The 25,465-nt window shown below is 36.3% G+C and overlaps 1 protein-coding gene across 2 annotated transcripts in view; it reads left to right on the top strand.

Annotated features, from left to right (window-relative positions):
- LOC139975124 (DNA polymerase alpha catalytic subunit-like) overlaps positions 1–25,465 on the top strand; it is a 36,744-nt gene that overhangs the window by 2,352 nt on the left and 8,927 nt on the right. For both annotated transcript variants that reach the window (XR_011795670.1, XM_071982755.1), the window contains exons 3-33: positions 202–298; positions 1,260–1,340; positions 2,334–2,383; positions 3,188–3,328; positions 3,842–3,894; positions 7,119–7,333; positions 8,097–8,265; positions 8,626–8,813; positions 9,615–9,727; positions 10,165–10,254; positions 12,402–12,476; positions 12,613–12,751; positions 13,171–13,325; positions 13,528–13,612; positions 13,944–14,005; positions 14,275–14,364; positions 15,322–15,438; positions 16,204–16,394; positions 18,461–18,590; positions 19,197–19,313; positions 19,943–20,048; positions 20,167–20,279; positions 20,822–20,974; positions 21,486–21,608; positions 21,938–21,970; positions 22,333–22,425; positions 23,250–23,338; positions 23,651–23,767; positions 24,228–24,360; positions 24,757–24,888; positions 25,031–25,202. Coding sequence is in view for 1 of the 2 variants with exons in the window: in XM_071982755.1 (XP_071838856.1) it covers positions 202–298; positions 1,260–1,340; positions 2,334–2,383; positions 3,188–3,328; positions 3,842–3,894; positions 7,119–7,333; positions 8,097–8,265; positions 8,626–8,813; positions 9,615–9,727; positions 10,165–10,254; positions 12,402–12,476; positions 12,613–12,751; positions 13,171–13,325; positions 13,528–13,612; positions 13,944–14,005; positions 14,275–14,364; positions 15,322–15,438; positions 16,204–16,394; positions 18,461–18,590; positions 19,197–19,313; positions 19,943–20,048; positions 20,167–20,279; positions 20,822–20,974; positions 21,486–21,608; positions 21,938–21,970; positions 22,333–22,425; positions 23,250–23,338; positions 23,651–23,767; positions 24,228–24,360; positions 24,757–24,888; positions 25,031–25,202 (3,622 nt within the window). In the remaining variant the exon portion in view is untranslated. The remainder of the gene's footprint in view (positions 1–201; positions 299–1,259; positions 1,341–2,333; positions 2,384–3,187; positions 3,329–3,841; positions 3,895–7,118; positions 7,334–8,096; positions 8,266–8,625; positions 8,814–9,614; positions 9,728–10,164; positions 10,255–12,401; positions 12,477–12,612; positions 12,752–13,170; positions 13,326–13,527; positions 13,613–13,943; positions 14,006–14,274; positions 14,365–15,321; positions 15,439–16,203; positions 16,395–18,460; positions 18,591–19,196; positions 19,314–19,942; positions 20,049–20,166; positions 20,280–20,821; positions 20,975–21,485; positions 21,609–21,937; positions 21,971–22,332; positions 22,426–23,249; positions 23,339–23,650; positions 23,768–24,227; positions 24,361–24,756; positions 24,889–25,030; positions 25,203–25,465) is intronic.

Here is a 25,465-nt window from a genome sequence, read left to right on the forward strand (position 1 = left end):
CTATGAAGTTGCACAATGTCTCAAATGTATTTAATCCTCCATGAAACCACCCATACCCAGTGGTGCTTAAGTGAGTTTTAGAATCATTTTTTTCGCCCTTCACTGAGTCACTGAGGATATCTACATGGAAAAATATTAAGAAGGTAGATATACCACAGCATTCTGGGTATTATTTTCTTTTAAACATGTTTTACCTTACAGCTAGACGATCTACAAAACGTCTACGATGTCGTCGATGAAGACGAATATTCAGAAGTGGTGCGTAAGAGGCAAGAAGATGATTGGATTGTTGATGATGGTACGTTGGCATGGTTACTAATATGACAAATTGGATTCAAGCTTAATCAAAAATGATTCAAGGTACCTTGAACGTTTTGTTAGATGAGATTCTGAGCTAACAGTAGTATGTTGTGTTGACTTGTATGTGCATTCTGCTCCCAGCTTTCTCTTTACCTTGTTAGGATTTCACTGCAATGTGGTTTGCAATTCTTAGCACAAGATTCTGCTGTGGATTATGATTAGGGATTGATGATTCAGCTGCCTTGGTGTTAAAATAGTAGACAGGTGTTACAGATAAACTGGAGGTACTTTGGTAGAATAGAGAGTAAAAGTTACAAGCAAGCCATTAATTCACATATATATATAGAAAGGTGGAAGCATAAGACAATGTTCTTGATACACAGGGCTCACATGAATAATGTGTGATAAGTTAGCATTGTAAAAACGGTCGAACATTGCCCGACTGAACAAGACCAGATTGAACTCGATTTTGTAACTTAGAAAATCAAAGATAAAGACTGATCGAGAATTAGCCAGTTTTGAGTCAGGTCTGCTCCAGTAGGAGAACTCACCATATAGCAGTTTCCGACTGGCGGTGTGCGGTGTTGATGACTACAACTGCCCACTTTCAAGTCACGTAACCAATCTTGACAAAATCATTGTGGATGTGACGAAAAATGAGCACCTGTTGTTAACAGAAAACAGCTGTCAAAGGGGGATCTGTGAGTTTGAGTCTACAGTTGTACATTACAAGGTATTTCGACAACTAGCGTAACTAGGTCACTACATCTGAGTAGACATCCGGGTGTGAAAGGAAGGATGATTGTGTTGTGAATAGTATACCACAGTTTTGTGTACAAGTAAGCAACACAGACAAGAATTTTTCAGGTGTTTAGCAATCATGGTCAATTTTCAAAACCAATTTATTTTGTGCTACATTAGATCAATTATTCGATGCGATATGGTTTTTCATTTCACAGACGGTGGTGGCTACATTGAAGATGGGCGAGAGATATTTGATGATGATTTGGTGGGTCGAGATGAGCCTCCCCCAAACAAAGGTATGAGATGGATGCAATTGCAAGGAATAATGTATCCGGGATAGGATTGCAAGTGCTATGCAAAATGCTATGTAAAATGCTATGCAAAATTGGCATATTACTATACAAGTCCAAGGATGTATAGCAGTTCTTGTTTAACACAGAAACACACAGTAATACATAGTAATACATGTTATAAGAGCTATACAAGTCCAAGAATGTATAGCAGTTCTTGTTTTACACAGGAACACACAGTAATTTATATAGGCAAAATTCAGAGTCTTCAAAACTGCTACAGAAACTTTGAAAGCTACATTATTCACTGAATTGGTTATAGTTATAAACTAATTGGATCATTTGCATATATCTTATATATATATATATCTTTTATGACTGCATTCCTTAACAAGAGATTTCTAGAATTTAAAGTAACAAACCGGTCGTATTTACGGAGTAATTTTCTGTCGTCAAAGAGGGATGGTTAAGCAGAAGCTACGTTGAAAGTTTTTTGTCGCATTTATTGCCACGGGGTATATTTAAAACCTGGGGAATGTCTGTCACTTTCCATAAGTTGACCAATCAACCTAGACTTGTCACACTTAATCGTTGAATGGTGTGGTCATTATGAGTACCAGCAGGTTAACAATATATTCAGTGAATAATTTATGCAGTGAATAATTTATTCAGTGAATAAGTTATCCAGCATCGCACAATGCTATTCATGATAGGCAAATAGCTATACAAGTGCAAAGATGCATAGCGTTTTTTGTACACAGATCCATAGTATTTTATAAGAGAGTTCATAGCAATTCAAACCTGTTATGCAAAAATTTTACACTAAAATTATTCCCTGATGTTGAACGTCAAATAGTGAGCTGTATAATGTAGAGTATTGTATACCATGGGAATAAATAAGCTAACAGATTTCTGACCACATCATACAAAAGTATTCTTTGAGGTTCGATCTGAAGCAATCGGCAATGTTCAACCGTATGAAAAACTTTTCGTTCTCAGGGAAGAACTCAGGGAAGAGCAAGAACTCTGCAAAGAAGAAACAAAATCATGTGAGTTCAACAGGTTTTTCCGAAGGGCAGAAATGTCTTTTAAGTACTACAGACTAGCTTCAAAACCACAGACAGGCTTCAAATACCATAGACAGGTTTTTAATAAAGTACCTCACACAGGTTTTAAGTGCCACAGAATAGCTGCCAGTGCCAGGCCTAAATTTTACAGAATGGCTTTTTGAACCTCGGCCTGGTTTTTCTCCCTTATTGAAGTAACACAGACAGCCTGAGAAACTGCACTATTTCAGTCCTTGATATTTGTGATTGAGTAAAAATTTTCCTGGCCAAGTTATGCTTTAATAGCATGCTGGTATCACAGCCTGAATTAGATTTCTTCAAATTTGCTGGTTTTCTCAACCTGCGAGATTTTACGAACACTTTTAACCAACCTTTCTTTTTTAGTTTAGCTTTGTAATGGCTCAGTACTCCCAAAAATTGTTACAACATTAAAAGTCCCATGCAATGCTATTTTGAGCGTATCTGTGCTCTACAGTCGATCTTTCTTCACACATCGAAAGTTAACATATTCAGACAGTTTGTCAGACAGCCTGTGTAAATCAAAGATCAAGCAGGTCTTTGTAGCGGCTCAGAAACTAAAAGAGTAGATGCAACATCCAACGACAAAGAAACTTCCCACAATGCAACAAAGAACATCTGTACTCTACTTTATTGTTCCTCTGTCTTTGTTAGTTATTCTTATGAGATGTTGGTTTCATATGATCTAAAGTACATAAATTGACATTTGTAAATAATATTTTTTATTTAGTTATTTATTTTATTTTATTTATTTTATTCAAACTTCAGTTGTCTAAGCAACCAACAGGGAAAAATGACATACGCTCAATGTTTCTCATGAGTTCGTCCAAACCAAAGAAAGCTGAGAAAGATATCAAGTTAGAGGACGATGACTTGCTGGGAGAAATGCTTAATGAGATGCAACAGGAGGTAAGGAATGTCCATCTAGCAGCAAAATGAGATCTTGGAACTAGCAGATCACTGGCTTAATGTTCTAGCCATCCTATGAAAGTAATTTGTATCTATGTATGTATGTATGTATGTATGTATGTTTATTAGATCCTCCTGCAAGCAGGAACTCGCAAAGAAGCCTCATTGGCTTATGAAAGCCGCAAGCTGACCGAAGTCAGTCTCTTTGAACCATGTGAAGTCTTCATTATTATTTTTATCGTTGGATATGTAAGAGCCCTTTATAGCAAATGGATCCTGAGATATTGGGTTATCTACATCTAGTGGATCAGTGGAATATTTATATAGCAGATTATTGGCATTAATTCTAACCAGTCTAGCAAGAAACCTGTAGGCACCTGGTGTCATGGAAGAGTTAGTTATATTAATTGGTCCCTGTGACACTTTTGAAAAAAGAAACATTTGGGCTATATCCCATTTTTTTTCATGTATAGATTAATTAATGAAGGAAAATTCTTTTTTTTTGTTTCTTAGACTGGACCAGTCATCAAACCCAAGTCAATTAAAAGAAAGAGTAAAACTCCAAGGTAAGTTTATCCCTTAAATGTATATTTTCAGCTACTACAGACAGCTTTCCTTTGCTTTCTTGTTGAGGGGGGGGGGGGAGTTTATAATGGAACACCATCTTTTAAATGGAGCTTGCTTGCAAGGAAGAATAATGCTTTCATATGGTGTTTGCTACATCAAAAAAATTACTTAAGCAATGTACATTGCTAAATATTACTGTCATTTGAAACGATTTAAATTTTACATGCAAAGTTTTTCTGATACTTGTCTTAGTTGGGTCCCATCAGTTTCCTTCAATTACTTTTTGAATGCCTGGTTTCCATGGCAAAAGCCCTTGTATTTCTTTAGGAATAGTTAGGTAACCAGAAATATCAAAGTCGTCCTGATTCTTTTTGGTTCCTTGCTTTAGCAAAAGGAACCTATGCAGTCAGGTTGGCGTGTGTGTGTGTGTATGTATGTATGTATGTATGTATGTATGTGTGTGTGTGTGTGTGTGTCTGTGACACTTGCTTGGGTACGCTCTATCTCAATAAGGGAATGTTGGATTGAGGCCAAACTTGGACTATAGATCCGCCATATGGAGAAGGTGTGCCCTATTGCTTTTGGTGCCCACAAAGGTCACCAAAGGTCAGTTATGGTCCAAAAACCGAAAATATTAAAACTGCAATAACTCCCAGTGCCAATGTGCGACAAGATTTATATTTTGGGACAAGTTGTGAACTGGTTAGGGGAGCATTTTCAAACTTAACGGTCATGTGATCCGAGGTCACCAAAGGTCAATTAATGATAAAAAACTAGTATTTTTGCGATAACTTGAGAACGAAATGTCTGTTAGGGTTGGGAGTTGCCTCAATGTGATCCAATTGTCGACCCGCATCTGGGTGACCCTTGACCTCAATTTGACCTCTGGTGGCCTTTTCGTGTTTTTGGGATTTTTACAGTTTCGATGCTATTTTCAGATGTCAAAGGTACCTTCTGATCATAAATGTCAATAGGTTGACCCCGTGTGACCTTTATGTGCGAAGTTATATGGGGTCAAAGTTTTTCGGTCGGAGTTAGGATGGTTGTACAGACTTTTCGTTTTGTTTTTTGGAATCAGGAGATTAAACTACATCTGAAACAAAGGTCAAAAGGTCAAAGGTCACATTAGAAAAAATGTGCTTAGTTTGGGAGGAAACGAGCAAAAAAGAAAATGTTTGGTTTTGATGCTAGATTTGGATATCAAAGGTACCTTCCGATCAAAAATGTCAATTGGTTGACACCCGTGTGACCTTCGTGTGCGAAGTTATACGAGGTCAAAGTTAATTTTCACACATTTAATGCAACAACTCCCAGTTCCAAGGTGTGACATGGTTGATATTTTTGGACAAGTTGCAAATGGTATAGGGGAATATTTTCAAACTTACCGGCATGTGATCCGAGGTCACCAAAGGTCAATTAATGTCAAAAAACTAGTATTTTGGGGGTAGAAAATGGGCAAAGAAAAAAATGTTTGAATTTTTATAGTTTGATGCTCTAATTTAGGTCTCATCAATCAAAAATGTCAATAAGTTGACCCAAGGTGACCTTTGTATGTTAAGTTATATGAGGTCAAAGTTAATTTTCAGACATTTAGTGTAATAACTCCCAGTGCCAAGGTGTTACACAGTTGATATTTTGAGACAAGTTGCAAATGGTATAGGGGAATATTTTCAAACTTAACGGTCATGTGATCCGAGGTCACCAAAGGTCAATTAATGATAAAAAACTAGTATTTTTTGCGATAACTTGAGAACAAATTGTCCGTTAGGGTTGGGAGTTGCTTCAATGTAATCCAATTGTCGACCCGCATCTGGGTGACCCTTGACCTCAATTTGACCTCTGGTGACCTTTTCGTGTTTTGTGGATTTTTTACAGTTTCGATGCTATTTTCAGATGTCAAAGGTACCTTCTGATCATAAATGTCAATAGGTTGACCCCTGTGTGACCTTCGTGTGCGAAGTTATATGAGGTCAAAGTTAATTTTCAGACATTTAATGCAATAACTCCCAGTTCCAAGGTGTGACAAGGTTGATATTTTTGGAGTAGTTGCAAATGGTATAGGGGAATATTTTCAAACATAACGGTCATGTGATCCGAGGTCACCAAAGGTCAATTAATGATAAAAAACTAGTATTTTTGCGATAACTTGAGAACAAATTGTCCGTTAGAGTTGGGAGTTGCTTCAATGAAGTCCAATTGTCGACCTGCATCTGGGTGACCCTTGACCTCAATTTGACCTCTGGTGACCTTTTCGTGTTTTGTGGATTTTTTACAGTTTCGATGCTATTTTCAGATGTCAAAGGTACCTTCTGATCATAAATGTCAATAGGTTGACCCCTGTGTGACCTTCGTGTGCGAAGTTATATGAGGTCAAAGTTAATTTTCAGACATTTAATGCAATAACTCCCAGTTCCAAGGTGTGACAAGGTTGATATTTTTGGAGTAGTTGCAAATGGTATAGGGGAATATTTTCAAACTTAACGGTCATGTGATCCAAGGTCACCAAAGGTCAGCTAATGTTAAAAAGTAGTATTATGGGGGGAGAAAATGGGCAAAGAAAAAATGTTTGAATTTTTACAGTCATGCTCTATTTAGGTCTCACCGATCAAAAATGTCAATTGGTTGACCTCCGGGTGACCTTTGTGTGTAAAGTTACATACAAGTTCAAAAGTTAATTTTTTGACATTTAATGCAATTAAATCTCAATGCCAAGGTGTGACACGGTTGATATTTTGGGACAAGTTGTGAATGGGGTGGTGGAACATTTTGAAACTTCAAGGTCATGTCATCTGAGGTCACCATTGTTATCATATCTGTTGACACTCTTGTAGGTCTCTTATATTTCTTACATTTTCGACGCCGTATTTAGATCTCAAAAGTGCCTTTTGATATAAAATCTGATCACATTTACGGTGATCACAAAAGTGTTGGCTATAGTGTTGGTTACTTTATGGGAACATGTAGGACAATTACTTGGACTATTTCAGCCCAATCTTGCTTGATAATATTATGTGTATTGTCATATACCCCAAGCAAGGAACCACAGTGCCCTTGGGCTCTTGTTTCCCTATCCAAGCTAATTTCCAACTACATCTTCATGTGACTGTAATATTCGACTCACAACTGCAATGATCTAATTCTCATACGTTTTATCCTGGAACTGTGAATTAAATATATCAAGAAAATTAAGCTATGTTAACTTTTTTTATCTGACAACAAACAGCAGAAGCAAATCATCGTATACACCAACCAGAGGTTCAGGTTATAGCATGACTCCCAGAAATATGACCTCTGACCTCACCCCAGAACCAACCTCATCATTCCGACCAAAGGCTATAAAAAGAGAGCCAGAGACGTCTCCGAAATCACGACCGGAGAAACGTTTCAAGCAGTCAGTTAAGATGGAACCAGAACCGGAAATTGAGGACTATTCTGAAAGTAAGAATTTAGTGATTGAAAGAAATTTTACCAAACCCCACCCATTCATTGGATTAATAGGATATTACCAGTGGCTGAAAATTTGGTTGCTTAACAAAAAAGCAGAAATTTTTGCACATCTTTCAACTTTGGTCATATTATTTGTAGGCATCTGGCAATGGTAGAGTGAAATGATGTCATCATGGTAATTGAGCTGATAATTTTTTTTTTTTATCCTTTTCTTCATAGCATTTAAGTCATTGTTCACAGAGGAAAATAATATATCTGTGAAATGTTTAATTTTGATGAATATTTTTAATATAGCAAATATTGACAGCTAAGCAAACATTCCAGATTTATCACATTTTCAAAGATAAATCAAAAAGGAATTTTATATCCTTTAAGAACGAAAATTTGAAAAATTCCCTTGAATACTTGAATAATTAAAAAATATTTTAATATCTGTAAGATTATATATTTTGTTTATTTCAGGAAAAAGAGAGATATGTTGTTTGAAGAAGGCTGTAGGTGGACAGTAGTTCTAATAACCATGTTATTTACCACATATCAGAAATATATTTTTAGCTCAGTGTGTTTTATGTAAAACAAACCTACTTGTCTGGCTAGATACTCTCTCTGTGATCTGGTCATGCTATGTTCATTGCACAATTAATTCCTATCATCATGAATTTTATTAATGCTAATTTTTCTGGCAAATACATTACCCCAAAGATCCCATCATCAGTTGTAAATATTTTATTTTTGTTTTTTATCTGGCTAAAAGGCATGCAGGATTTTACTTCAGAGAACATTGAAGAAATGGACACCCCAATTGAAGAAGCTGATACAACTCAGGAAGAGGAAGCCAAACCTAAGGTCGAAGATGTTGATTCAAAGGTCGCAGAGACCGGCAGAAAGTTTATTCCGGCTGTGAAGGAAAAGCCAAAGTCAAAGTAAGTCAAGCTCATGACTGGCGGAAAATTTAAAATGCAACAAGTTTATTTCCAAGTAACAGCAGTTTAATAATTCTCTGCAAAACTCTCCAAAAGTCATTTTGGCATCTCATTTTATTCCTTTGAAAATTACACTAATGTAACACAATGTAGTATTTTGATATGTAGTAAATGTGTAGCTATATTTTACTACTATCATTCTTAACAACTGCCTGCCACTCTTCATCTCCTTTCTTTCTCTTATCAACATTTTAAATTTCATTTTGAAAGTTAATAGTTTGAAGTTTTGTTTGATCATATTTTTGTCTCTCTTTTAAGTTAACATAACTCTGTCCTTCCTACCATCTTTCATCGTTTCAGCTTCAATCCAGCAGCTGTTTCAGATCTTGGTTGGGAAACGGTGAGGGAGACAGCGGCAGACAGTAAGGAGAAAATACAGGATGTGCAAGTTGACTCCTCTGCGTTGCCCTTGACAACCAATGACGATAATGAACAAGTGCTACGTTTCTATTGGATAGATGCTTATGAAGACCAGTACAAGCAACCAGGTAAAGGCTATTGCATCAGTTAAATTCCCCCTCGAAGATTATTACTTGCACAATTACCGTCGATGGTTGATCGCAGCTTAATGAAATGATATTTCCTAAGATGGCTATAAAAAACCCAAACTTTTGATTTGGCAACCCATGTTGTTATTTGGCTGGGCTTGTCACGATTTTGTAGGTTAGTTGTGACCCATCAATTTTCCAAGCCCTCAAAACACCCAACATAACCATTAACTCCCTAGTGATATAGGGTAAACTGCACATTGGCTGGTGTTCTCGCAATTGCTTAAATGTATTGATTGAAAATTATTAAACGACAGCAAACACACACATTTATCTCTTACAACCTGTGACTATGTTACCAAGAATCATTGAAAACCAACCATTTTTTTGTGTCCTCATTGGTTGTAATGAATGTGTCTTAGAGAAAAATGTCACTGGATGTTATGAGAATGTTGGAAAGGTGTTCATTGCTGCGCACAAAAGATTTCATGATCTACATTTATTTACTTTCATACTACAGGCACAAGGTTTAAATAAATTTTTGATAAAGAAATTTTGATATTCAGAAAACTACTTCGTACAAATCATCAAGTCTTGTCCACAAAGTCCAAATTCCAAAAATCAAAACTTAGTTCTATTTATATATATATTTTCAATCTTAGGATGTCATATATTAGCTTATCATTTGCTGACCCAAATTTAGTTAAAAATTATCTTAGTGTGTCGGCCTCTAATATGTGAACAAACTCTTTTCTTTTCTCTTCCCATTAATATTTCCAATTTACTTTGTCTTTTTCTAAGGTGTGGTCTATTTGTTTGGAAAGGTTTACATTGAAAAAGCAAAGGCCTATGTCAGCTGTTGTGTGACGGTGAAAAACATCGAACGTGTCATGTATCTTCTACCTAAAGATAAGGTGAGTGGTATTTCATCAGAATAATTGCTAATGATAAATCTCACTTTGTAAATTTTAGGCTGAAAGACAAATAGATTCTCTGTTCGACGTATTTTTGCGTAGTTTATGACGTGGACGAAAAATTATATCAAAGTAAACTTACTAGTTTGAGGAACTGGTTGATGGAAAAAAATTAGCAAGTTTGCTTTAAGTCTGGCATGCTGGATGAATTCTATACATTCATTAAATCTCTTTGAAAGGTTGATGGAAGAGGGTAAAAGGCGGGTGCCCGTTGTTGAAGAGGGGTGCACACAGGTTAGGGCTGGAGATCTAAAGGATAGTGGTGGGGTAGTTGCTCCCAAGACATCTCTACGGACAAAAATTATGTTGCAGATAACTTTTTCTCACAATAATGCGGTATGTCTGAAAATCTTCCTTTTGTCTCTTCACTGCTCCAGAATGGTGACAAGGAAGTAACAATGCCGGACGTTTATGAAGAATTTGACGATCTGGCAACGCACTACAAAATAACAAAGTATAGGTCAAGGGTCAGTGAAAAAATTTTCTTGCTTGTTTATTAATGTCAATGCGGTAGTGGTGTTAATATTAGTCTTGTTACCTGTGTTTGGGGGTCTCTTTCTGATGGCATATTGTCTTGTGATAGCGCTCTTTTACTATACAATCAGTACAGTCAAAATCTCTAAGTAGCTCACGATATAATTGATAGATTTTTACCCTAGGGGTTGTTTGTAAGTTAGGCTATGATGCCTTTAATAGATTTTACCGTAGGGGTTGTTTGTATGTGAGGCTATGAAGTCTTTGATAGATTTTTACCCTAGGGGTTGTTTGTATGTTAGGCTATGAAGCCTTTGATAGATTTTTACCCTAGGGTTTGTTTGTATGTTAGGCTATGAAGCCTTTGATAGATTTTATCCTAGGGGTTATTTGTGTGTTAGCATATCAAGCATTTTATAGATTTTTACCCTAGGGGTTGTTTGTAAGTTAGGCTATGATGCCTTTAATAGATTTTACCCTAGGGTTTGTTTGTATGTGAGGCTATGAAGTCTTTGATAGATTTTTACCCTAGGGGTTGTTTGTATGTTAGGCTATGAAGCATTTCATAGATTTTTACCCTAGGGTTTGTTTGTAAGTTAGGCTATGAAGCCTTTGACAGATTTTATCCTAGGGGTTATTTGTGTGTTAGCATATTAAGCATTCATAGATTTTTACCCTAGAGGTTGTTTGTATGTTAGGCTATGAAGCCTTTGATATATTTTATCCTAGGTGTTATTTGTATGTTAGGCTATGATGCCTTTGATAGATTTTATCCTAGGGGTTATTTGTATGTGAGGCTATGAAGTCTGATACATTTTTACCCTAGGGGTTGTTTGTATGTTAGGCTATGAAGCCTTTGATATATTTTATCCTAGGTGTTATTTGTATGTTAGGCTATGATGCCTTTGATAGATTTTATCCTAGGGGTTATTTGTATGTAAGGCTATGAAGTCTTTGATACATTTTTACCCTAGGGGTTGTTTGTATGTTAGGCTATGAAGCATTTCATAGATTTTTATCCTAGGGGTTGTTTGTATGTTAGGCTATGAAGCCTTTGATAGATTTTATCCTAGGGTTTGTTTGTATGTTAGGCTATGAAGCCTTTGATAGACTTTATCCTAGGGGTTATTTGTGTGTTAGCATATCAAGCATTTCATAGATTTTTACCCTAGTGGTTGTTTGTAAGTTAGGCTATGATGCCTTTAATGGATTTTACCCTAGGGGTTGTTTGTATGTGAGGCTATGAAGCATTTTATAGATTTTTATCCTAGGGGTTATTTGTATGTTAGGCTATGATGCCTTTGATAGATTTTATCCTAGGGGTTATTTGTATGTGAGGCTATGAAGTCTTTGATAGATTTTTACCCTAGGGGTTGTTTGTATGTTAGGCTATGAAGCATTTCATAGATTTTTACCCTAGGGGTTGTTTGTATGTTAGGCTATGAAGCATTTCATAGATTTTTACCCTAGGGTTTGTTTGTTAGGCTATGAAGCCTTTGATAGATTTTATCCTAGGGGTTATTTGTATGTTAGCATATCAAGCATTTCATAGATTTTTACCCTAGAGGTTGTTTGTTAGGCTATGAAGCCTTTGATATATTGTATCCTAGGGGTTTTTTGTATGTTAGGCTATGATGCCTTTGATAGATTTTACTCTAGGGGTTGTTTGTATGTTAGGCTATGAAGCCTTTGATAGATTTCATCCTAGGGGTTATTTGTATGTTTATGTACAGTCGCATCACACCGAAACATGAATATGTGTTCATAAGTAAACAGAAGTTAATAAATGGACTCTGTCGTATATTCACTCAGCGTTCCGTATTGATATGTGACATGAAATGAGCAAATTAAACATATAGTGAATTGGTCACTTGGGAATTGGCTTGAAAAACAATAGATACACTAGATAATCAAGTCAGATAGTTTTCTCTATAATTTTTTACTCTGTTTTCAGTTTTGAAGATCTTCTCTATCTTGTCGTATAATTGTAGCACTCAGATACAAATTGTCAACAACTCAGCTAATTCTGTGATTCTAATTGCACCCTTAGCACAGAGCTGTCTTGGGAAGGAATCATTATTCAGTTATTTATTAAAATAACTATTTTATTTTTCAATTTCAACACTCTTTTGTTTCATAGAAAGTCACCAAGCAGTATTGTTTCAGCGTAAGTGGCATTCCTGCTGAATCGGAATATTTGGAAGTACGATATGGGGTAAGTTAGTTTCCATTCGAAAGAATTGCGCTAAATGTCTTAGAATGGAAAATTTGCATTACATCTGCTTTTTTTTTTTGTGATGAATTTGAGACAGTTTGAATGGTTTCATATCTCCTTTCACCTTTTCACCCAGGCGGAATACCCACCCCTCCCAGAGGGTCTGAAAGGGAAAACGTTTTCTCATGTTTTTGGTTGCAAGACATCCTCTTTAGAATTATTCTTGATGGAGAGAAAGATGAAGGGTCCGTCCTGGTTGGATATTAAACTACCTCGTAAGTGTTTTCTGTGATTTAAATTCTAAACGTTATTTTATCTCTCAGTTAACGAACGTTCTCCCAACTATCATATAGTCTCATTGGTAACATAAACTATGTGGTTTTGATTGAAACTAAACGGAGTTATCTTTATCATTAGTGCTTGGGTGGGTAGGCCGACAAAATATGTGCTTTTGGCCTATGAGATATGTGCTTGGATGGGTAGGCCCAATAATGTTCAATTTATGATCTTACTTTGACAATTGACTTTGTAACCTGAGAGGCTTTAAAAGTAAAGGTTTTGTCTTGACATTTTACTCAGACACTCAAGGTGACGCATAAACGTATATATATGTAGTGATAATGTATATATATACAATTGCAGCATTTATGAGCACATTTATGAGCACTTATTCCTGATATTCTTTTTTCTTCAGAGCCAGCCGCTCAGCAGTACTCCTGGTGTAAGGTGGAAGCCGTGGTAATGAAACCTGATCAAGTATCTGTCCATACAGGTGGCACCCCACCACCAGTTGTTGTCATGGCGATCAGTTTAAAGACTGTTGTCAATACCAAGACGCACCAGAATGAGGTACTAGCCCACATCTCTTTTTATAATGTTCAAAACATTAAGATAAAAAGAGATATGAATTGTTTTCAACCAGACATATTGTTTATCTTCTTTCTTTCAATGACAAACTTCATATAGTTTTGTTTGATCTATGTATTAGAAAAATTCTGTTCTGTTTTTTTTATTTTTTTTATTTTACGATCACTATGTTTTGTTATTTTAGGTTCTTGCTGTATCTGCTATGGTTCATCATAGCTTTCCTGTAGATAAGACGTCACCTAAGCCTCCTTTTCAGCAGTATTTGTGTGGTAAGTTGACACGTTAGCATGTTTACAGAACTTCCAAAATAATAGTTGGAGAATACATGGAACAGCTGTTATTCTATTATTCCGCCAAGACATGCAGTTGTCAAACACTTCCGAATGTTTGACGAAAGGTTGAGTTTTCTCTGCCAAAGATATATTCATATCAACTGAAAGTTAGTAAACATTCAACTGTTCTGCCAATACCACTTTCATGTTCTTCTTGAGTTTTTTCATAATTTTACAAACAATAAATAAAAGTATGAGAAAATTCTTGTTTAAAGAAAAGGTCAGTTGTAATGTACTAAATATTTTTCTTCTCAACTCTGTTTTACAGCCATCACTACGCCAAGTGACTGTGTGTTTCCATTTGACTTCAGAGATCTTATAAAGAGAAAGGTTGGACAATGAATCCTTTACATTACAAACGTTGAATTTTATTTAACTTTTTTGTTAATGAAGAAAAGAAAAATTGACCAGCAAAGATTAATATCATAACTTATCCCCAAAATAATGTTTGAATTTTGCTACATTTAAATATTTAAGAAAAATTTTCCTTTCTCCTTCTGACTGAGTTATTAAATAATAGGTTTCAACTGCAGAAAGCTAACAATAAAATCTTTACAAACTGAAGGAGATTTTATCACAGTTTTCGTTTCATTTTTCAGGACAAGAACATTGAAGTGATGCCAAATGAAAGAGCTTTACTCGGATATTTCTTGGCAAGAATCCAGAAATTTGACCCAGATGTAATCATTGTGAGTAGAAATGAAAATGTGTTTTTAATAACTCCTGTGTAAAGTTCTTTTCATATGACTTAAGGCCCGGTCACACTATACCGATTTTTTATCGGAATACTATCCGATTTTCCCGGAGGAATCGAAACAGCCAGTTTTTCATTCGGGTCTTCTAGCCACAGTGATAGGACCTGATTTGCTATCTGTTGGGCCATTCCGACGTGGAATAGCCCTCTCCTAACTTTTGATATTGACTCCGTTTCCTTTTATCGGATAGCTATCCGATTTCTCCTCCGATTTTTATCGTTTTTCGATGTGACGTCACTTCAGACTGTAGTCCGTTCCAGAACCCCTCAGATTTGGAGTAGGTATTCGAATATTCCACTGCATTCATTACCACAAACCTCACTCTTCGGCCTAAAATCGGAAAAATCGGACCGTATTCCGATAACATATCGTTGTAGTGTGACCGGGCCTTAAGACATGATGTGGTGGAACCTTGGGTACATGCTATGTGTCATTCAAATCAGCTACTTTCTTTTCATATCCCCAAATAGTGTTACCTCGTTTAACCTCACATAGTATCCAACCAGGCAACTAGTGCAAGTTTCCATGGAAACAGTGTGAGGTATTTTTCTCCATGGTTTCTAGGAGGTTGCTATGGTGAAAGGAGGAAACATCAATTTTGTATGAAGCACTTTCATGAATCCGTTCATAAGTTTGCAATAAACATTTATGCATGCGATACTTGTCACGGAAAGTTTCCTTACTTTGGGCCCTAGTTCTTTACAAGTGGAAATGAAGAATCTATCTAACCATCAAAAATGACATCACATGGTTGAAATATGAAACTATAAGCACAGAGAAATCCTTATTTCTCACTATGTTTGTTTTGAATAATGTTTGACTAGATTTCAGAAGACACATATTCAATTAACAGCTTAATTTTGCTATTTTGTTTTCTTTTTAATTTTTCAGGGTCACGATATATATGGATTTGACTTGGATGTTTTACTTCATCGCATCAGTGCAAATAAAGTCCCACATTGGTCACGGCTTGGTAGGCTGAAAAGAAGTATCATGCCAAAACTAGCTGTGAGTCCTTCATTGATTGATTTGTTATTTGCTAGTAGATTTATTTATTGATTTGTTACTTGCTAGTCCTTTATTGATTGATTTGTTATTAGCTACTATGTTTATTTGTTTGTTTGTGTTAACTGCAATAACAGTTTTGCTTTTTTGATTGTTTGGTGTCAAATTTGCTCCATTCTATGATATTTAAATATTTATTATCTGTAGCAGATTAAGATAATGAAACAAATCTGAAGTACTTAAAATATTAGTCACGTATATATTGAAAAAAATATGAAAGTCTAACAAATTTCAAGACAAACTTAAGAAGCAAGTGCAGTCTGTAGCTATTATAAAATAAAAATGACATATTTATTGCACCATGTGCACATATGAGACAATTTGGTCTGTATTGTTCATAGAATTTATCATTTCATGTTTCCAATCTCAATTATATTTGGCCATAAAATGAATATAGCATGTAAGTGAAGGCAAACCACTAAAGTGAAACTTTAAGGAATTGGTGATGGAAAGAAGAAAAATGGAAGCACTTTTTATCGCTTTGATGAGCTATCCTAAAGGTTATGTCATGTTTTGCTGCCCCAACACAGATTGAAGTGCTGCAATTTTTGTTCCGTTGATTTTGCTTGAATGCAATAGTACTTAGCTCCTCATGAGAGCAAGTAGTTTCAGCTAGTAGTGCTGGGTTGCCATGGTGAGTAGGATAATCATAAAAGTGTTCAGATTGACTGAGGCTAATCTATATTTCTGACTCTCTCTCTCTAATAGGGAGGCCCTCAAGGAAGGACGGGTGCATTCGCCGAAAAGAATGCAACATGTGGTCGTCTCATCTGTGACATCAAAATATCCGCTATGGAGCTGATTCGAAGCAAGAGCTACGACCTAAGTCAATTAACCAATCAGCTCTTGAAGAAACCGAGACAAGATATACCTTTCGAAGATATCAGGAATATGTATGGGTGAGAAGATAATTCTAACAGCTACGGAAATGTTTTATAAATATCAGTAGAACTTAACTGTGGCACCGTCGTTAGTCATATTTAAATCTTTCCTCCCAGGAGATGCATTTAGCATCATCTAATGTATGGTTATGGTTATATATTGTGGTTTGAGTTCAACTGTACCTTACTAATATACCAATGTGGAATTCATCTGTAAAAATTTTCTTCTGCACTCATTGGATGTATTGAAAGATTTCATAAGAAGAAAAAGAAACAGATTTTTTGATGGTTGCGGTTGTACGAACATCTCTATTACATGTAAAGACTAGTAACAGCTTGATGAGGTTGGTTTTTAATAAAAAAGGTGTTTGCTAGTAATTATATAAGTAAATATATTTCATTTGGAATTTGTATTGTCTTTAGTGTTCGACCGATTGTATGACAATCGGTTTTACCGATTACCGATTATTTCCTGTGACAATCGGCCGATTACCGATTATTTCAAAATTTTCGTGGAACTGGCCTAATGTATGATTAAGTGTTATGCATGATTACCAACTTCTAGGCCAATACAATCAAAGTTGTAAATGAACGACTTAACTTTTCACAGTAAAGATTAATGGAGCAAGTAAAGAACACTGTAATACATACATAGGGCGATGTACGATTATAACGAGGAGTCGCAATTTATTGCAATTCCGCCACAACACGGTACTGTACAGACTACAGAAGGGGGGAAATAGTAGCCATTGGCTACGAAATGAAAAACAAAAAAGTTAGGGACAGGTTTTACAACTGCAATTAAAAACATTATCAGTGTTGCAAGTCCAACGTAAATAAAGTAAAAAGTATATCGGACGTAAATAAAATATTCGTTATTTCGTTAGCTGATATCGAGATATATAATCTGATATGAAAAAATAATGTGCAGGCCTAAGAGTAAGTTGGGCTGACGTTTCGATCCTAGCAGGATCGAAATGTAACGCCACATTACTTATAACATATTCTTACACAGGCTCTTTAGTGGATAAGCAGTTTGCTAACAGTTTTATTTTATTATGAAAAATAAAACAATCCCGAACGTTGGCTTCAAGTTTTCAATGATTATAAACCATCTGCGCGGTAAAACTTGACGCTTCTCCATTGACTTAACTACATGTGGGAGAAATCACACACTAAAGTCCCATTGACTTTGTCGCGGCGTGTCACTGGAAATCAGACTTGCTTTTAGTCGGTTGCGGTAAGGAGTTTAGTTACTGTTAGCACGTATGGTACATAGGAAAAAAAGTTTATAGGGTTTTTCGTAAAAATGTGCGTAAGAATGTTTGCCTAATCAAAAAATACTGTTATGCAGTAGAACTTCTGAGGAATGTCGCCAAACGTGTTTATGGATTTTTAGGTGTATTTGGAGCCTTGATTTCATCATTTTATGCCATTTGTAAAATCTTGGGCGCATTTTCTCAACCGTTCTTCAGCCAGACTAGCCTAATGTACGTAGTTCTCACAATGAACAAAGCCTATTGTTATTGTTTTCACTTTCCAGTTTTCACCTACGGTGATACGGCCAAAGTGGTTCAAAAGTATACTGATTTGGTGATTATATTTAGTATAGACAATTTTTCTTTCTTATCAATCGTGTAACATGATGACAGGTGTTTTTGTTAGATGCAACAAGCAAAGTAAAAAAATACGTCGTTCCCCTAAGCTTATCGCGGGTATACTGTGTTGTTACGCGGGTATACTGCATGATGTTAACTGCCAAAGCTGGATAGGGTATCGAACAGCATTTGTACAAACTCGCGCGAGGGACTTACGATACCGTTACACGGTAGAGTAGCGCACCTTCCCCGGCTGTGAATAGCACTGAATCGAATGATCAAATTTTTTTCTCCCGTTGTGGTTGTGGTGTATCAAAAGCGCGGAAAATACAATCCTTTATGTCGAACGTAATAATCGGTTCCAACTAATCGGTAGCGCAATGGATTTTGCCGATGCCGATTATTTACCGATTGTCTGATAATCGGCCCGATGCCGATTGTCTAACCGATTATCGGTCGAACACTAATTGTCTTCTTTGTTTCCAGAGCTTCACGAGACTTGGCTCATTTTGTCGATCACACTCTCATGGACACGAACTTCATTCTGCAGATAATGTGCGAGCTGAACGTCCTACCGTTGGCGATGCAACTCACAAATATTTGTGGTAACGTCATGGTGAGTTCTGGATTGTAATCGTATAGTTAAATATTATTGGCTGAAAGCAGCCTATTGTGTCTACATAGTTTTTGTGTTGAAGGGGAGGGTAGGGTAGGGGGGGTTTGCTGCCTCACATAAAATTCTCTTGAAATGAAACAATTGTTTTATTATTGCAGGGATGTAACCACAGATCTTAAAAAATCTTGAGAAAGCATGTTGTTGCTTTTCAAGCTGTTCTATCAACTCTTGTGATTTAACATACTTCATAGTGGATGTTCTTAGCTTACAAGAAATGAATGTAAAGTCATTGATGTCTCGAGGAGTGTTTTTTACTTATTCGGCTGCAAAAATGAATGGAGTAATGAGATTACATTTTACAGGATGTGTTATTACATGCTATTTTAGGGTACAGAATATATATCTATCCCTGAGAATTGAGGTAACTAGATGTTGTGTATCAAAGTGATTTCAAAAGAGCGCCCTCGATAGCAGTTGTGCTTTATGTAAATAAAGTGCTATAATCCAGAGTATCACATCAAAGTATCCACATTCTTTTCAAAGAAAAATCCAACACTGATATGAGTAGTAATGCTCATTAGAATTGTTTCCACTTTCTTCACTCAGTCGCGTACATTGATGGGAGGCCGTTCGGAGCGAAACGAATATCTACTGCTGCATGCGTTTCACGAAAAGAACTTTATCTGTCCCGATAAAGAATTCAAAAAGAAGACGCCTGTTGCTGTAAGTATGACTGTATTTCTATTAATAGAGAAATCATATATTCATGGTTGCTATGGAAATAGAAAAGTCTTAATTAAAAGTAAGGATATCCAGTCCTGCATTGTACATGGCATTGAAACTGCCAAATGTTTATGTGAAACACATCAAGTCTAAAAGGCTTACACTCTTCCACATGCACAATAGGATAACAAACATACCCCATGTGAATCTGTATGTAAAATATACATACTTTTGCCCTATATATCTGTGTGGCATGTGATAATTGGGGTTGTGGCCTTTGTTTTTCTGTCATTTTTTTCTGAATGTCGAAATTGAGACTTAAGGAAGACCCTTTAAATCGATGGTCTAATATCTAACTGGACATTTCTCTTGTTTCAAAATGCTGTCAGTTTTCTTATGTTGAGAAAATATTCACAGTCTGATGCTTTCTGAAGACAGAGCTTCTTTCACTTACGTAATGTAAAACTCCTGGTGAAAAGTTTCATTAATAAGCCATACAAATTATTGTTGAATATTGGAGAAAAAGTTATCATTCATGAGAATGGTGCTTCATTTACTCAATGATATCGATGTGTGCTTCAATGTTAGTAATACATTTTTTTGTTTTATCTGAAATTGTTTTTATGAAGGATGTTGAGAATGACATGGAGGGTGGAGTAGAAAGACCAGCAACCAGTCGAAAAGCTCGAAGGAAACCGGCATACTCTGGTGGCTTGGTGTTAGAACCGAAAAAAGGTAAGCAACACACACATTTATGATTATTCTACCTTCAAAATATCGATACCACTGAGTGATGTCACCATGTCTATCAGGCTGTTGGTCAACTTGTCTGTATGTTTCAATTTCTTTGCAGGTTTCTATGATCAGTTCATCCTCCTTTTAGATTTTAACAGTCTCTACCCATCAATAATCCAAGAATACAACATCTGCTTCACCACCATCAGTAACTCTCCGAAAGAAGAAGAGGTCAGTTTATAAAGCCTCTAGGCTTTCTCCAATTTCTCATTATCCTATTAAATCCTTCTACTCCATTTCCTACCTCTGCCCACAGCTGTAAGGGACCCTCAGGGCATCTGCCAATGTTCAGAATCCTCAAGCTACTTTAATAGTGTCGTTGTTAAGATATTGTCTGAAAGATAAGCATATGGTAATGAACAAAGTAAATTCATTTTTCCTTTAGCCATTAGTTGTTGCAGAAATGGAAACAAAAGCTTAACCCAGGTAAATGTATTAATGAGTTATGACTAACACTTGGAATAGGTATTTCAACATAGTGATAAACATAGCTTGCTTTGAATCTACTTCATGAATATTCAGCAAACTTCAATTGAAGTATTTGTTTTTAAAATGGATTGTTATGGTTGTTTCCCAAAGCCAAACATAGTATGTTGCAAGTTGTAAATTTCAGTCTTATAATTTTCAATAAGTAATGCTAAGATTCTCAGCATTGAACAAATAGCTTTCAAATATATTTGTTGACACTACGATATTTTCTTTCCATATTCTAGACTGCCGATGACCAAGAGTATATTCCTAATGTGCCCGACAGTGACCTCCAAGCCGGAATCCTACCGACCGAGATCCGACGACTTGTGGAGAGACGTAAACAAGTCAAACAGTTAATGAAAGCACCAGACTTGAATCAAGATTTAAAGTTACAGGTGAATATGTGCTTCAAAAGTTGAAAAATCACTTATACTGTATTTTAACCGGGACTGATTGGTCTGGTGAGGTTCTCATCACCATCTTTAAAATGTCATTCGGGAAATTTCTTGGAGAGTGGTCGCTCCCAAACCGGCATGAGTGAATGGATGAGAAATTTCTAGTATTCGGTCACACAACAACTTTGATGAAGAAATATCCACGAATGAAAAGCTGATTGTGATTGAAAATTCTCCCGCAATCAAACACACTTGAACAAATAACATTCTTTTGACAGGTAACATGGAATGCAAGGTACTGTGGCTATTAACTGACAGTTCACAGCATAGAAATAGTTTAACGTAGAGAGAACATGACCAAATAGGGGCTGTATAGATTTTAGTTGGTAGAGCTCAGGGTTTGTAATCCTGCTTTCACTTGTTCAAATCCCATTCCAGACCAAAAATTTCTTATTATTGAACTTGGATTTTTTGTTTTAACCAAAACCCGTTCACATATTCTATCTTACAGTACGACATTAGACAAAAGGCCTTAAAGTTGACCGCAAACAGCATGTACGGATGCCTTGGATTCTCCCATTCACGGTTCCATGCGAAACCTCTGGCTGCTCTTGTCACCAGTAAAGGTCGAGAGGTTAGTAACAGACAAATCTAGTTCATGTTGGAACAGTAATTGGACTCGGCAATTATTCAAATAGCAACAGATATGATCATTTTGTGTTCCACACTGCCATCTTAATAGTAGGAGCCCAAGATGTGCTTGGCATTTGTATCAAACTGGTATTTAATAAATAATCAGAAATAGAGAGGTGATGATCATGAAGTTTGAAACTACAACAGTGTTTCTTCTTTCGTCTTTGTGGTAGTTTCTCGGGTGGACGCACCTACTACTTTTCACGTGCATTCAGTTTGAAAGTTATCGTTACATCAGTTGAGTTATCTTCATTTCATATTTGTTCATAGATCTTGATGCACACCAAGGAAATGGTGGAGAAGGTAAGTTGATATATTATTTGGAGGGATGTGACCAAAGTCTTAACTATGATCAGAATCAGATGAGCTGTAAGTGTGGATAACAACTGAAATATGTTAATTGATTCCTATTTTTGGCAGATAGGGTCATAATATTATCTTGAAAATTCTTTTCAAATTACCTCAAAATAAATTACCTTGAATAAGTCAAATCAAGAGCCAAGGTCTTTAGTAGCTTTGATGCAGTCAATTTCTACTTTATTTATTTTTTTTTTTTTGGTGGTAATTTGTTACCATAGTAACACATCCATGTTGATTTTTCTATAGCAAAGATACTGCAGGTTCATATGAACAAATTCTAAAGCATCGTCTCTCTCACTCTCTAGATGAATCTAGATGTCATCTACGGAGATACTGACTCCATTATGATCAACACCAACTGCAACAACTTAGAACAAGTCTATAAGATCGGAAATAAGGTCAGTCTTCATCTCGACTTGAGAAATGTCGTACTCATGATACAGTGGCGTCGAGAACAAGGTCAGCCTTGCAGGGACAATTGTGACTTCAGGCTCCCTTTTCCAAAGTTTTTATTTTGCCTTTATCCCATACTACACTGGTTCCCTTAATTTACCCCAGGCCCTGCGGCTGTACCCCCTGCAACCCCCTCCTTCCCCTCTTGTCAGGCCTGCTGTGTATTGTAAATAGATGTGGGAGGTTGTTTTAGTAACGACGTTGCAAACAGACAGATAGACAGGTTTCTTACACCATGAAGAAGAGCAGATGTACAGATATAAAAAGTTGGTGAAGATGATATTTTCATACCAAGTCTTCACTTTATCAATTTTACAAAGCTAAAATTGAAGCAACATTGGAACTTTATTCCTTCTAATACTTCTACACAAAGTGTTCTGTTACTTGAGTAGTGTTGATGTTTAATTCAAAAAAAGCCTACAACTTTTAAAAAAGAAACATCAGCTCTACTCCTAGCCCTACGACACCTTTTATAATAGTTTTACTTCTTTGTGTCTACCTTGACTGTAAGATGTTATTATTATCAACTGGTAAGGTTACAGTACCAAGTAATTGCTCATTATGACTCAACTGAGGTCAGTTTGTGACTTTGGTACAATCAACTGTAAAACTATGAATTTGACAAAAGATATTTTCCATTATACAGACTACATGCAAATCTCAAAAAACATTATCTTCAAACCAGTTACAGTATTTTCAAAGAATGAATATATATAAGCTACATTTACTTTGAGGATTTTGAAGATATTTTGTTTGATATTTGCTGCAGGTGAAAGCAGAGGTCAACAAACTTTACAGATTACTGGAGATTGATATTGACGGTGTTTATAAATCCATGCTGCTCCTGAAGAAGAAAAAGTAAGTAAAACTACTATGTAAAAAAACTGCTAAGTAAAAAAACAAATATAAAAGGCAGGTGAAGCGAGTTGTAATGTCTGTCTTCTTGTTCGGTTTGTAATTTACGATTTTAATTAACTCTTGAGTCAATCAGTTAGGTCGTTCCACAGTTGTTTGATGAGAGCAGAAAAATCTCACATACAGCAAGAAAAACCTAACTAAAGAGAGAGTTTAGATTGGCTTAACTTGCAGAAATCTATCAATAAAAAATTTCAATGTGAAGTAAAGCTTGGAAACACTGTTTGAGAACGAGGTTCTTTTCTGCTGACACAGGTATGCCGCCCTCGCTGTAGACAAAGCAGCCGATGGCACAGTGACTTATAATAAAGAACTAAAGGGGCTCGATATCGTGAGAAGAGATTGGTGCGACCTCGCTAAGGACGTCGGCAAGTAAGTGATGATAGCCCTGCATCAGCATATGAAAGGTAACATGTGGAGGGGACATATTTTGCAGCCATCTTGTTTGTTCTTGGTTAACTCCCAGGCAGATTCTGATGGTGACTGTTTATGGCTGGGGGAGAGACGTTATGGTCAAACGTTTATAATATCCTAAGGTTGTCATTTAAATTACGTTTTTACCAAGTTGCCAAGTATTCAGCGAGGAATCTGAGTGACAGGGCAACTGTGCTTACGTTAGTACACTAAACAAGTTCGCTGATCAAGAAATTTAAACCGTGGACTTAATAGTCCTTGCTTTGTGATGAAAATCTCATGACATAGTGTGACACTCATTTGGTGTTTGATTAGCTTCAATAATCTTCTTAATGAGACACACATTGCGTTACCTAGAGTAGAAGCATGCGTTGATGTGATGGAAGTGTGTTAATGACAAGAAAATTCTCTTTCACAGCTATGCGATTCAACAGATCCTATCCGTAGATTCAAGGGAGACCATTGTAGAGAACATTCACACAAGACTCATGGAGATCAGTGAACAAGTAAATAAAGGCGAGATATCATTAGAGAAGTTTGAAATCAGAAAGGTGAGATCTCTTTTGACTGAAAGACCTTTTTCTTTTACCAGTAAGTGAAATTTGTTTGTGTCCAAACAAATCTGAAAAGGAAAAAAAAAAGTGGAAATGAGTCGTTATTTACAACTGACGGTGATATAGCTCAGAGTCGAACGGTTTGAGGTTTACCAAAATCTGCTTAAAGGGGAACAACTCTCATCATCCACGTCTTTTAAATGGAAGGAAGAGTGGCCTAAGTTTAACAGAACTAGCACTGTTACTTTCTCTTGAGCATCAGTATGTTTTTAGTCTTGGAAATACACCTGTCTAAAATGTTATCCAAAAGAAGTGAGTCATAGAGTGGAATCATAGATTATTTAATTGCTGAACTAATTTAAATCCCCTCATTTCTTAAATATTCTTCAACAGAGCCTCACCAAGTCGCCACAGGACTATCCAGATAAGAAAAGTCTTCCCCACGTACAGGTAGCTCTTCGCCATAATCAGCAAGGTGGCAAAAAGTTCGGAGCTGGAGATACAGTATCCTACATTGTCTGCGATGTAAGTTTAATACGATGATATTTCTTACCAAAAAAAAAGGTACAATTGATTTTCAGTAACTGTAAGCTATATGCTTGTCTTCTGGTTGAATAATGTTATAAAATTTATGAAATAAATTTGTATTATTCTGTTTCCCTCCTAGGATAATTCTAACCTCCCAGCCAGCCAGCGAGCCTACCATCCGGACGAGGTCAGGAGAGACAACATGGCCGTCGACTTCAAATACTACCTAGCCCAACAAGTACATCCTGTCATATCTCGACTCTGCGATCCGATCGAAGGAACAGACACAGCTCAGATTGCCGAGTGCCTTGGTAATGATAAGACACAAAGTTTTCATAAACAGTTGGTGTTTGCCTCTCAGCAACATTCATCCCTTTAATATCACCTCATTTATTGGAGATCTTATGATTTGATAATAATTGGTGAGAATTAGATTGCATTTTTTCTGACAAGTAGGTTGACTGGATTGTTTATTTTCTGTTTGTTTTGTCAAATTGTTCCTACTCTATATGGAAATGCTGGCCGTAACTCAGCCTAGATTGGATTTCTGCAATAGTTGAGGCATGTAGTCTAC

Source organism: Apostichopus japonicus, chromosome 10 (genome assembly GCF_037975245.1).
Source record: "Apostichopus japonicus isolate 1M-3 chromosome 10, ASM3797524v1, whole genome shotgun sequence".
NCBI classification, from domain to species: Eukaryota; Metazoa; Echinodermata; class Holothuroidea; order Aspidochirotida; family Stichopodidae; genus Apostichopus; species Apostichopus japonicus.